General features: G+C 42.1%; 1 protein-coding gene across 14 annotated transcripts in view; it reads right to left on the bottom strand.

The window, feature by feature from the left end:
• AHCYL2 (adenosylhomocysteinase like 2) overlaps positions 1–14,071 on the bottom strand; it is a 168,791-nt gene extending 154,720 nt beyond the window's left edge. For 2 of the 14 annotated variants that reach the window (XM_070616555.1, XM_070616556.1), the window contains exon 1: positions 13,112–13,548. In XM_070616555.1, coding sequence (XP_070472656.1) covers positions 13,112–13,477 — 366 coding nt within the window. In that variant the 5' untranslated portion in view covers positions 13,478–13,548. Of the gene's footprint in view, positions 1–13,111; positions 13,612–13,688 lie in introns of those variants that run through there. The other 12 variants (XM_070616562.1, XM_070616569.1, XM_070616572.1 and 9 more) reach the window with 12 other exon arrangements.

Genomic DNA, 14,071 nt, shown 5'->3' with positions numbered 1-14,071 from the left:
CAATCTTTCCCTTTATCTTCTCCTCCCCAAAGCCTCAGTGCATGTCTGTATATCCTAGTTGTAAGTCCTTCTAGTTCTTCCACATGAGCTGCCGCCATAGCATGGCAAATGACAGACAGGGGGTGTGGTTCCACAACCAGGATACAAACCCGGGCCACTGAAGCAGTGAGAGCACCAAACCTTAACCACTAGATCATCAGCCTGGCTCGCTCTCTCTCTAATTTTAACATAATTTTCCCTCGCAATCCTATATTCTTCAGTCCCACACACCCAATGGGGACTCAGTACAAGTACTCCACATAGGTACAGTGTTTCTGGATCTTCCGATCCTGGGCAGATTTATGTGACTCAGATAGCATTGAGGGAGTGTCTTAATTAGTGCCAAGGAGAACCGAGCATGGAACTTTGCTTAACCAGCAATCTAGGATGCAAGCTCCTGAAAGAAAGGGGACAATGACTTTCCATCCAAGCATGATGAGTACATCAAACTGAAAATGATGCCCAGGAACAAGCAGTTCGAGAGAGAAGAATTCAAATAAAACTGGCTTTATAGCAATCAAAGTTCTGCAGACCCAATGACAGCCCATCTGTTTTTGCTCTATTTTCTGACTCAGTAAAAAGTACCTTAAAGAGTATACTTGTCCCTTCTCCTCAAAATAACTATGGAGAACACTACTCAAGTCCTATGAAAATCTTGAGTTTTAAGCATTACCCATTGGGTGTTAGTGTATGTGTGTCTCTCTCTCTGTGGGGTCTCTACGTTTTTGTGTGAGTCTGTGTGGGACGTCTCTGTGGGTGTGTCTCTGTGTGTGGGAAGGGTCTGGATAGAGGGATCGTGAGGGGTTCTGCTGTATGTGAGGGATCACTGTGTGTCTGTCTTTACATCTCTGTGCCTGTCTGCGTTTCTATGTCTCTATGTCTATCAAGTATTTGATTACAAGTTTTATAAGTTTTATTATAGATGTCTACCCTTCCACAAAACCCTAAAATGAATTTCTTACTTCTCTACTCTGAGGTTTCATAGAAGAGAAACATGAAATAAGACCAACTGCTAAGTCAACATTATTCAACAATGAGTAAGAAACTGAGGTTCTGGTGGGTATACATTAGCAGAGAACCAGAGTTGCCTGAGATTGTGCATTTCTAACAAGCTCCCTGGTGTTGCCAATGCTTCTGGTCATGGACCAGCTTGAGTGGCAAGGATCTAAAAGATTCCAAACTACTGCCTCTACCTATAATTAGATTTCCCATGATAGATTTTCCGAAGTATCCTCTTACTGACATGTGTATCAGATCAGCTTGAGTGTTATACACCTGACCGTAAATTAGAATTTATCATTTTGTTTTAAATATGAGTCTCTTGTGAGTTTGGCTTGAACGAGCCAGTCCTAAAAGGTGAATGATCTCTAGGTGTACTAAAAATGTGAATTTCTGGATTTGCAAAGCTGGAACATGGAAACTTCACAAAGGTTCTACTACATTGTGAAGCCTCCTGGGTGGACAACCAACTAGTTTCCCTAACGTGATACACCTCGATTTCAATGCTGATCTCTTCAAACTGCAACAATTCCTGCTTCCAGTATTGCTCATATCAAACTATACTGTATTTACTTATTTCCATATCTACATTCCGTACTCTCTCCTTGAGGGCAAGAATGATACTCTGCTGCTGTAATAACTCTATCTCTTATCAGTGTTTAGCACACAACACATAAACGGTTTTTGCACAAAGGAAGCTCACAATGTGTCAGGAGAGATTATTAGACAAGTATCCAAAAGTAGTAAAGTTCTTCTCTATTTCTATAATACAGCCCAGCAGAGACCCTAAAAAGGAACTAGCATTAGCATCTATCCCTCGTAGAAACAACAGACATGAATGTAGTAAAAAATTCCTGTTCCATTTCTGTCTCCCAAAGCAAAGTGACTCAAGACTAAACTCAGTCAAGCTCTATCCAACAAAGCTTTGTTGAAGAAGACACTTTATCTACCTGCCAGGAAAAGAAGTCCTTCTTTAACTTGGAGCAGGCAATGTCAACTTTGAAAGGCAGATACACACAACTATCTAATCAGGGCAAAAATTTCTCTGACTACTGTCTCATCACACATACTCAATTCTTGGCAACGTCTTAAAAAAAAAAATCAGATTTCATTTTGCAAAAGGACCACACAGTACTACATTTTTCCAACTTAGAATTTAACTGCAGAAGGTAAGTTCCTCTGCAGACCACTGTTGCACAGGATATATATTTGAGATATCGCTAAGGCTCCAATGTCTTTTTTTTTAATGATTTTTATGTTTTTTAAAAAAATTTTATTGATTGATTTATTTTGTGAGGAAGATTAGCCCTGAGCTAACATCTGCCATCAATACTCCTCTTTTTGCTGAGGAAGACTGGCGCTGAGCTAACATCTATACCCATCTTCCTCTATTTTGTATGTGGGATGCCTGCCAAAGCATGGCTTGATAAGCAGTACATAGGTCCGCACCCAGGATCTGAACCAGCGAACCCCGGGCTGCTGAAGCAGAGCACACAAACTTAACCGCTATGCCACCAGACTGGCCCCTCTAATTTCTATCAAAAAATAATCTATACCCACTAAACAATAATAACTATGTTTACTTACAAACAGTAAGTAGAATTTGCTAAAATAGCAGTGCTTCTATGAATAACTCATTATAAGCACTAAGTTGGTACTACCAAAATGGCAAATTTTAGTGTCATTCTTGACTTAGATAACAGTCGGGGCTGGCCCCATGGCTGAGCAGTTAAGTTCGCGCACTCCGCTGCAGGCGGCCCAGTGTTTCGTTGGTTCAAATCCTGGGCACAGACATGGCACTGCTCATCAAGCCACGCTGAGGCAGCATCCCACATGCCACAACTAGAAGGACCCACAACGAAGAATATACAACTATGTAGCAGGGTGCTTTGGGGAGAAAAAGGAAAAAAAAATCTTTAAAAAAAAAAAAGATAACAGTCTTCAATCAAAAGTGACTTCTACATGTCTAGCTAAAACTTAAGAAAGAAAAACAGTTAAGGAGGACAAGTTAAAGAGAAAGAAAGAGAGTACAAACCCGAAAAAGTAAAACATTAAATTTTATTTGGGGACAACCAGTTCTCTTACATTACAAATAGCCCCTATCTTACACTACAAACAAAAATAAATCCCAGATGGATTGAAGACCAAAACAGAATAAACACAACCATTAAAACAGTTGAAGAGGGGCCAGCCCGGTGGCACAGTGGTTAGGTGCGCATGTTCTGCTTCAGCGGCCCGGGTTTCGCTGGTTCGGATCCCTGCTACGGACATGGCACCACTTGGCATGCCATGCTGTGGTAGGCGCCCCACAGATAAAGTAGAGGAAGATGGGCATGGATGTTAGCTCAGGGCCAGTCTTCCTCAGCAAAAAGAGGAGGACTGGCAGCAGTTAGCTCAGGCCTAATCTTCTCAAAAGAAAAAAAAACAGTTGAAGAAAATATAAAAGAATTTGTTTATAAACCTGGGGTTGGAAAGGCCATTCTAAGACACAAAATGTTTAAGCCATAAAGGAAAAAACTGGCCAATCTGACTACATAAAAACTTTTAAAATCATAAAGTTATAAGTCAACAAGAAATAGAGTAGGAAAAAATATTTGCAACATATACACAAAAAATTGATATCCAGAACATACAAAGAATTCCTACAAGCTGACACGAAAAAGACAAGTCAATAGGAGGGCAAGGATCTTTATGTTGTTCACTGCTATATCCCCAGCACTGGGCACATTGTAGTCACTCAATAAATATTTGTTAAGGAACTGGCAATTACAAGAAAAAGAAAATAAATTGCCAATATATGCATGAATATTCTCAGCCTCATTATAAGTGGGAAAAATGCTAATAAAAACACCAGGGTCAGCCTAGTGGTGTAGTGGTTAAGTTTGCACACTCCACTTCAGTGGCCCAGGGTGTATGGGTTCAGATCCCAGGCACGGACCTACACACTGCTCATCAAGCTATGCTGTGGCAGCATCCCAAGTACAAAATAGAGGAAGACCGGCACAGACGTTAGCTCAGGGCCAATCTTCCTCAAATAAATAAATAAATAAATAAATAAAAATAAAAATAAAAATATCCACTATTGGTGAAGGTTTTGTGAAAGGGTTGTCTTGTATATAGTTCGCTGATGTGTAAAATGGTACTACATTTTTGAAGGCAACATGACATTATATATCAAGTTCAAAACGTGGATATCTTTCAACTCCAAAATTCTACTTTTAGGTATCTATCCTAGAGAAACACTTATACATGTACACAAAGAGAATGCATGCAGATAGTTACTACAGTACTTTATAAAGAAAAAAATTAAGTTAAGTGTACATCAAGAGAAGAATGGTTTAATAAATAATAATGGTATAGACTTTGGAAATCAATTCAGCAGTTAAAAAGAATGAGATAGAGATATGCGTAGTGATATGTAAAAAGCTCCAAGACATGCTGTTAAGTGAAAAAAGCAACCTGTAAAACAATGTATTTATAGTGTTTTTATTTATGTACAAGTTATTATAAATCTATAAATTTCTCTATGTATCAATATAAATGTAAAGTCAGAGAAAAAGGTCAAAAAGATAAATTGATAGCAAAGGTCACCTCTAGGGAGGGGAATGAGACCAGCTAAAGGCCAAGGAAGGACTCTGCTTTATTAGATTGAATTATTTCACAAGAATATATTCAAGTATTACTTTTGTAATTAAAAACAATTGTTTTAAAGAAAAATACTATAAATGCATTTTACTGATATGAAGAAAACAAGGAGAACATATTTTGGGGATTGGACAGGGAGATAAAAAATGCCATTTTGGATATCTTAGTTTTGAAGTTCAACTATAAGCAGGCAGTTGTACACGCCCAAGATTGGCATTTAGAAGAGGGATCCTGGCTAAAGAAATAATTTGAGGAGTTGCTGGTATATAGATGATATTCAAAGGCATAGCAATGACTTAGGGAGAAAACACAATGGAAAGAGCAGAGGGCCCAGGATCAAGTAGAAAGAGCCAACAAAGAAGACTGAGGAGTGGCAGCCAGAGAAATAAGAGGAAAACTGGTAAAGAGCAGTGTCATGGAAGCCAAGAGAAGGGAGTGTTTTGGTAAAAAGTTGGTGCCAAAAGAAAAAAAAGTTGGTGTCAAATGCTGCCAAGAGGTCTGATATGGTGAGGGCTGGGGGGGAAAAAAGACAGCAATGTTTCCCAATCCGATGGACATTAGCAACTTTAACAAGAGGGCTTTGTCTGGGTCAGAGCATTGGAGTAGGAGTGGGTTAAAGAGTTGAGGGAAAGAAAAAAATGTGTATATAGCACGTACTGAAAACTCCTTTAAGAAGCTTAGCTGTGAAAGGGAGTAGTAGAAAGACAGGATCATAGCAGAAAGATACAGGGGTCAGAAGGCAGAGTTTTCCAAATGGGAGAGATTAGAGCAAGTTGGAATAGTAGGAAAGGCTGTAGTAGAAAGAGGAAGTAACCAAAGGAAGTACTTTAAGAAGACAGGAGAATGTGATTAGAGCAGCTGTGGAGGGACTGGTCTTGATAGAATGAAGGATACTTCTTCTAACATAACAGGTGGGAAGGAGAAAAAGATGAGCCCCAGATGCAATTAAGTTTATACAAAACTTGGGGGGTACAAAAAGGAGCGAATTACCTTTTGGTGGTTTCTGTTTTTATAATAGACTATAAAGCATATCACTGGTTTAAAAAGAACACATGTGGGGCCAGCCCTGTGGCCAAGTGGCTAAGTTTGCACATTCCAGTTCGGCAGCCCAGGGTTTCACCGGTTCAGATCCTGGGCGTGGGCCTCCCACGGCTCATCAGGCCATGCTGAGGCAGCGTCCCACACAGCACAGCTAGAAGGACTTGCAACTAGAAAATACAACTAGGTACTGGGGAGCTTTGGGGAGAAGGAGGAAAAGAAAAAGACTGGCAACATAGGTTAGCTCAGGTGTCAATCTTAAAAAATATACATATATGTGAGATTAGAAATAAATAGAGATGGTATGAAATAGTCATTTGCAGTGAGTGGTAAAGTGAACTTACTAGAGAAATGCATAACATTGCTAGGCAATGATGATTACACATACGAGGCTATGGTTATGAATTTATAGTGACATCAATCTGCCTGGTTTTCTGATTTTCTCTAGCAACTCTCTGCTCCAACAATGCAAGCAACTAAGAAGGCAGATGGTTGGGTTCAACCAGTACATCACTCAGAGTTCCACAAACAGCAGAAGTCAACTCTGGCTGAATTAACAGAAAAAGAATTTACAGAAAGGATATGAGGTAGCTTTCAGAGCAGAGAACCTGCTTCAGGGCTACACAGCTAAAAACCACCACCCAAAATCATACACAGAACAGGCCTGGCAGATGTCATGATTACAAATGCCAAGCAGGAGATGCTGCAGCTTGGGTTGCACCATTATGTTCTGGATACAGGGGCCACACTAACAGCACCCCCAATGTTGCCTCTGTTACTTGATCTTGCTGCCTGAGGCTGACGCTGCATAGGCATGTGCTGATAAGGGAGGGACAAGTTGTAGAGAAGACGGTGAAAAGATTTTGGGGGATTGGATCAGCTGAGAAGATGAAGAGAGTAGTAAAAGAATGAGTATTAGGAAGATAATGGATGACTGGACATCACATAGAGACCAAGGTAAACAGCGATATGAGGTATGGTGGTTTAGTCTTCCCCTCCAAAAGGGTGCACAGAGCGGCCTTAGCAGCAGCCTACATGCAGTAGCTTAAGCAGATTTCACATGGGATTTTGGTCAGAAAAGTAGGGGGTTGGCAGTGTAGCAAGGCCTCCCACTGTTGCTATTGGCAGTGTTTCATCTCACTAATCCCAAAGGCATCACAGGTTGGCAAAGCCACAAGCAAATTAATTATCCTCTTTGAGCTTATATTTTCTCATCTGTGAAAAAAGATAATTTTCATCTGATAAAGTTATGATTAAATGAGATGAGAGAGAGAGAGATGCCTAGCAGACAGTAGGTATTCAGTAAACGGTAGCCATAACTGAAGAGTTATAACTGAAGTCAAGAGAAGAGTTTCCAAGAAAAGGTAGTCAACAGTATCAGATCTTTTAGAGTGATCAAAAGGGTTCACAATAGAGCATTGCAGAAGATAAGTTTGCAGGGAAGATGAAGCCAGTTTTAGTCTCAGGTTAACTTTCAATGTCAGCTTTGCAGTATTCAGAAGGGCTTTAAGGAAAAGCCTGATACATAGTCAGAAACTCCACCAGTAGCTCTAAAACCTGTGTACCCTTCCTTAACATAAGTACTGAGCTAAGAAGAACCAGGTGCCCCAAACAGACACATTTCTACGGCTAGACCCTTGAAAAAAAGAATAGGAAATTACAAGCTATTAATGCAGCGTCCAAGGGGGAAAATGGCTAATTGAATTGTTGTAGAATATAGTTGGAGAAGAGGGAGACTGAAAATCATATACATGATATGTCTTAAGTCATTTAATCAAAAATAGTTTTAGACTTAGAACTGTTACAGAAGAAATTTCAATCCACCGCTTTCTCCTCTGCTCAGCTTTCACTGAATCTCAGGCCATAGGTCATTTAGACTATAAAAAGCTCCTACAGTGGGCCAGCCCCACGGCCGAGTGGTTAAGTCTGCAGGCTTGCTTCGGCAGCATGGGGTTTCGCCAGTTCGGATCCTGGGCGCAGACATGGCACGGCTCATCAGGCCATGCTGAGGCGGTGTCCCACATAGCACAACCAGAAGGACTTACAACTAGAATATACAACTATATATTGGGGGGCTTTGGGGAGAAGAAGGGAAAAAAAAAAGAAGAAAGAAAAAAGCTCCTACAAATTCTACAGAAACCTGATCAAATTTACTAAACTCTTATTGGGTAAATGGAATTTCAGCTCCTCTAATTGTGCCTATCACCTGAACGTGATGGCACAGCAGAGGGCCAGGGCAACTACCAGGACTATTCTCCCATTCACCTCAGTTGTACCTCTCTGAAGTATTTAAGCAAGAACTACCATGAAAGAAACTACGTATTTTTAATAAACTCAACTTGACAACAGTCTGAATAAAGATTCCAAAAATCTCTCCTTTGTTTTTCTTTCACTGTAAGGGAGAGGATCACTTTCAAGGAAATGATATAATAAACTCACCCTCCCTTTTTCATGAACTATCCATTTCTTGAATTAACTGGACACTAAGGACCTAAGTAGTCTTCCTTAAGACGTAAAATACACAATTGCAACTTCAGCACTGAGCAACCCCCTAAAAAAACACTTAATGTTCAATCTCTCCCAGGTCCAAGGAGAACAGAATTCACAAATTATGCTAATATAGGGGCCAGTAGAGGAAGTAAAGTAAAGTAAAGTAGAGGAAGATGGGCACAGATGTTAGCTCAGGGCCAGTCTTCCTCAGCAAAAAGAGGAGGATTAGCAGATGTTAGCTCAGGGCTAATCTTCCTCAAAAGAAATAAATAAAGTTAAACCTTTGAAAACAAAATAAAACAAAACAAATTATGCTAACATAAAATAAGAGCTGCTTTCTCAGAAAATTCATAAATATTTGGTAAATGTATGGTTAGACATTAAATAAGTTCAATAAATAAAAAGAAACTACCTGTTAGTGAGATAAAAACATCCACAAAAAATAAACAGATTAACTAAGATTTAAAAGGTTCAATCTGAGCTTTGAACAGAGAAATACTTCAACTGAAAAGAAACAGAGTTTGAGCTTTGGAGTCCAACACATTTGAGTTCTGTTAGCTCCATCACATTGCTAAATGTATAACCTTGAGACAAATTCCTTAATCTCTTCAACCCTCAGCTTCCTCAATAAAACAAGGATAACACTACCTATCCCTGAGAGTTCTTAAAAGGACTAAATAAAATAGTATATATAAGGCTCTAATACAATGCCTGGTACACAGCAGGAATGCATAACAGTATGCTGCCCCCTCTAATTTTCAAAAAGTTTAATTCTCTAATTGATTCATAGAGATAGTGGGACTTAAAAAACAGGGAAAACCTGTTAGTTGGACAGGAAGGAGGAGCATATTCCTCAGGCACTCCAGATTTATTTATAACTTTGAAAATAAGAATAAATTTCTCAGATTATCAGTAAATTACTAATGTGAAAAAGCATCATAGATCTTGAAATGCTTTTCTATACAGTCATGCACCACATAACAACATTTTGGTCAATGATGGACTGCATATACAACCATGGTTCTGTAAGATTAGTATTATATAGTCTAGATGTGTAGTAGGCTATACCATCTAGGCTTGTGTAAGTACACTTTACGATGTTCACACAACCATGATATCGCCTAACAACACATTTCTCAGAACATATCCTTGTCGTTAAGCAATGTCCAACTGTATATAAGATATTCTTCTCCTCTTTTTTACAATTTTACAAAGAATTTTACAATTCTTTGAGGTTCTACATTTGTACAATTTTTTTCCATCCTCCTCTTAAAGCCCTGACTCAGACCCTCCTTACTTTGGTTTGGGGATGACCAACGCGTTACTCCAGACAGACATACCTTAGAGTTCACTGAATATTCTGAAAGACTTCTGGGAGAAAGCCAGAATCCAGCAACCAAGAAGTTAGAAAGAATTGGTGTGGCATAATGAAAAGAATATGGGCTATGGAAACAGACAAAGGTTTAAGACAGAGGTTTAAGTCCTACTTCTGCGACTTTCTAGATGTATAACCTTGGCCAAGGCACTTTACCTCTCTGGACCTCATTTCCTTATCTATAACATGGAGATAATGCCACCTATACTGGTGTGGTGTTGTCAGGATTAGAAAAATGCCTAAAACAATTCCTGGCATATAAAAGGCCAATTAATGGTAACTGTTATTAGGGTCAATCTGCCAATTGCCTTTCTGAACATAGTACAGGGCAGTACTTTGCTAACTGGCAAAAACGAGTCATACTGCTCCCACATTCCCATGCCTATACCCAAAAGGTTCCATTTGAGTAATCTATAATTAAACAAATCAAGAGCTTAGGAATTCAGGGCAAGAAAGCACTAACATGGCTCAACTCATTCTCTGCTGACAGCAACAAAGCCAGTGCAAGGTTAATACGTGTGCCAAGAAAAAATAAAGAATCTGCTTGAACATAGTCATTATTGATACTGACGTAAGCACAAAGTAGTTGCGGTTCTTGGGCTCGCAGCCTTATTTTCAGAAAGTTTTAACTTCTCTGAAATAAATCCTCTCCTGCCTTGTTTTCCCTGCTGTGCTATGACATTCCTATTAACCTGTATTTTCAAGAATTCAGGGAAGAAATCCTCTCAACTATTACTCCTGCATTCACTGTGGAACTTATCTTCTCATTTCACAAATCACTTCTTACAGAGATTTTTGGTTTGTTGGGTTCACTTGATGTGAGCTTATGAAGAAAGATGCTATATACAAATACATCATAGCCATGATGACAAGATCTAGTCCCCAGAGCACCACAAGTTACAAAGATAAGATGTGACTGAATAACCTGCACACCAAATGTTCATTCTTACTAACTACTGTACTTGGGAATTCCGACTTTCGTAAAAAGTTTATTTCCCTTCTGTGGCTGAGCAAAGTAAGAAAACTAAGGAAGCTGATGACAGACACATAAATGCATTAAGGGAAACCATCAATGGAAATGTGACTTAAGATAAAAAAGCTTGTGTATGACAGTTACAAAACAAAAGCAACAGTCAACAATTACACAGCCAAAGGCAGGTATTTCAAATCCCTAGTACCCCCCCACACACACTGTAAAAAAAGCAAAAGGGAGTCAAGGTCAGAATGATTATTTAAATAAACAATCTAAGAATCAAGAAAGGCTCAACAAACAAAAATATCACATTGCAGTCCCTTGGTGAGGTGACTTTCAACTTGGGGAAAAAGGGCAGTCTCACGCACTTATTATAATTTAGCCAATTCAATATCAAGAAAGTAAAAGACTCTGTCCCCAGAAAGTAGCTTGGCAATGCCTTTAGTTGTGTCATACAGCTGCATCCTTGCCCAGAGCTTCACTTGCTTAACTTTCAGCAGAGAAGTTGTTTTTTCGGTTGCAATTAACATTGTAAGGCAAGCTTAGCCCTGTCTTCCATAGCCTTGAGGCTGCTGAGTAAATCTAGAATCATAGAACTTACATTTTGATGCAGGAAAAACAGGAAGGAGGTGGTTCAACAACAAGGAAAATAATCAAGAAGTACATGTAGAAGTAAGAGAAACAGATTGATACACTGGCCTGTGGTTTTCTAACTTCTTTATATAGAATTTATTGAATTGTATGTACCTTTCAGAGAAGGTCATCGTGGCATCCACTTAAGCTATGATGGGAGGAGAAATAAAATAAAATCAATTCTTAATAATAATAGCTATCCTTTTTTAAGCTCTTACTTATATGTGCCAAGTTCAATGCTAAAGCTCTCTACAAATATTTCTAATCCTCAATGGTATTGCCATCCTCATTTTATAGAAGAGGAAACTTAGAGTCAGAGAATTTGGAAATTACCCAAAAGCTAGTTAGTGAGGGTACTAGGATTCAAATCCAGGTCTGCCTGACTGTAAATCTCATGTTCTAAAAGTAATTTGTTAAACATTCTTGCCCTCAAGAAATCTAATCAAATTACAGATTTTATACAAAAAGACCCTTAGTCACAGGGAAAAGATCTGGCCAAAGTTATAAAGCAACTCAACTAGTCAGAAATATGTTTCAGATTTCCAGACTCATATCCAGGTACTATCAGCACTGATGCCTGTCCTGCCTCTCTTTCCTCCTATAATTCCTCCCAAAGGAGTTTCATATTGCAAATGACAAGAACACTGTTCTTTTGCATCATTAAGAAAATTCTTTCAGTCCTGCCTCTGACATCGTTTGTTTATCACCTATATTTGGGTAATTAGAATGAAAGGGTTATCTGTTTTAGACCTTAATCATGAGACTATTACAAACAAAAGTTAGGCTGGTTCCAATCCAGCCGAGTTCTACAGCAAAACCCATATAGACTTTACACCACTTTATTGCTGCTCTGAGAACGCAATTAAAAATCATTCGCAACAATAAACATAAATCACTGTGTTCGGAACATGTTGTGCCTTGGAAATTAGAGCCATCATCTCTTTTTATACGACCCACATCTCAGTCTTTTCCAGTATTTGCCCGTTTTTTCTGTGCTGATTCAGCTTTATGAGAAGAGAGACACCCCAGGGAGAGCCACTGTAAGAGTAACATGAGAGTATCACACATCCAGGCACTCTTACTCCTTGGTGTTCTGAGGTTACTGCCTCTTCAAAACTATGTCTGAAAGAAGGTGACAGCTGAGACAGAAAGCCCCACTAGGCTCGCCTTTCCTAAAAGTAGAAGCATTTCTTCCTAACACTTTGAGATCATAGTAAAGGAACCAATAGAACAATCATTCTCTTCATACACAGTCTAACAATCCTGGTGACCAGCTATTGAGCAGAGAGGACAAACCCCAGAGAAAAGAGTAAAGAGAATCTCTCCATCACCCTTCTACATTCAGAGAAGATGCCAGGATACTGCAGTACGTGGAATGAAGAGCACAGCATCAGTACTGCTCGATGGAAGCGAGTGGCCACAGAAAGGCAGAAAGTCATCATCTGCACAGAAACCAGACAACTGAGAATTCCAATGCGAGGGAACTACTGCTTACTCGTTCTCCAAATAGAAAAGATCTGTCCCCGCTTTTTGCTGGGGGAACTCTCACAAGCAGTAAGGTTTTTCTATGCCATCGGGGTGTTCTCCCCGGATAGTCTGAAAAACAACACACGAGAGTATGTCGGGGGCGTAGGGAGGAGTAGTATTAGGTGCCTCTCCTCCTCCTGCCTATTCCAAGTAGTAGGGGAGAGCGCTCCCTCCACGCTATCCACAGCGAAGTACCGGAGGGCCACCCGGACACTGCGCTCCCCAGCACTGGGGCCGGGTGGGGGCATCTCTCGGAGACCGGGTGTGAGGGGAGAACGGGTCTCTCTGCTCCCACGATCGGAAGGGAGGGCGTGGAGGGTGGTGCCGCCGAGCCGAGAGGATCTGCCGTCCCCCTCCCTCCCTCTCCGCGAGAGGCAGCCTGGCCCCAGTACCTTCTTGACTGTGCGCGGCGCCTCGGTGACGGTGCCGTCGGGGCTGACCAGGGCCTCGCCGCCGTCGCGGTGCCGCTGGTGCTGGTGATGAGGGTCGCTGCGCTTCATGGCCGACGCCTGAGGCACTTTCCCGGCGGCAGGGCTGAGAGCGGCGGCGGCGGGCCCCGAGCCCGGGCCAGGGGCCGGGGGCCGCTCGCCAGCGGGAGCTGGAGCCTCAGGGTCCCCGCCGCCCGCCGCGGGGGCCATGGCGCTCACGGCCGCCGTGCTCAGTGCTAGCTGCGGCTGCGCCTCGGAGGGGCTCAGGTCCTTCAGCTCCACCTCAGGCACCTTCGCGTCAGCCGCTGCTGACACGACCTGCACCGACATCACCGCCTCCACTGCAACCGCCGGCTCCGACTCCGGCTCCGGCTCCAGCTCCTGCTCGGCCCCGCCTCCCGCCTCCCTTCCCCTTCCCTCCCCCATTCCCCCACTCCTCCCCTCCATCGCCTCCGCTCCCACCCCCTTCCTCCGCCTGCCCGCCCGCCCGCCAGCCAGCCCCGGCCTCTCCCGGCCCCACTCCGCCCCGCCCCAAACCTACCCGGTCCGGCCCGGCTCGCGCGCGAGGCGCTACGGAACCTGTAGTGCGCTTGCTCCGCGCCGCACGCGGCGAGGTGACACTGGGACCTCAGCCCCCGACCTACACTGCGCGCTGCCGGGGGCGGGACCCGCGATGCCTCCTGGGAAATGTAGTCCTAGTGGAGAAGAGAAGGGGCTCTAGGACCCGCGACTAACGGAAAGGAAAGGAGAGAGAATGGGTGACACGACGAAGGGGATGAGGAAGACAAGTCTCCAGAGGAATTGTGGCTTCCGGAGAGGGGACGCCAGAAACCCTAGGGTTAGGAAGGTCGGGGAGGAATGACTCTCTACGCTGACAGCGTGAATTTCCTCCATGTGTGCGCTTCTGCCATCATGTGAGCCGGC

This window comes from Equus przewalskii, chromosome 4 (genome assembly GCF_037783145.1).
Source record: "Equus przewalskii isolate Varuska chromosome 4, EquPr2, whole genome shotgun sequence".
NCBI classification, from domain to species: Eukaryota; Metazoa; Chordata; class Mammalia; order Perissodactyla; family Equidae; genus Equus; species Equus przewalskii.
Note: the sequence above shows the minus strand (reverse complement) of the source record. Positions and strands in the feature narration are given on the sequence as shown.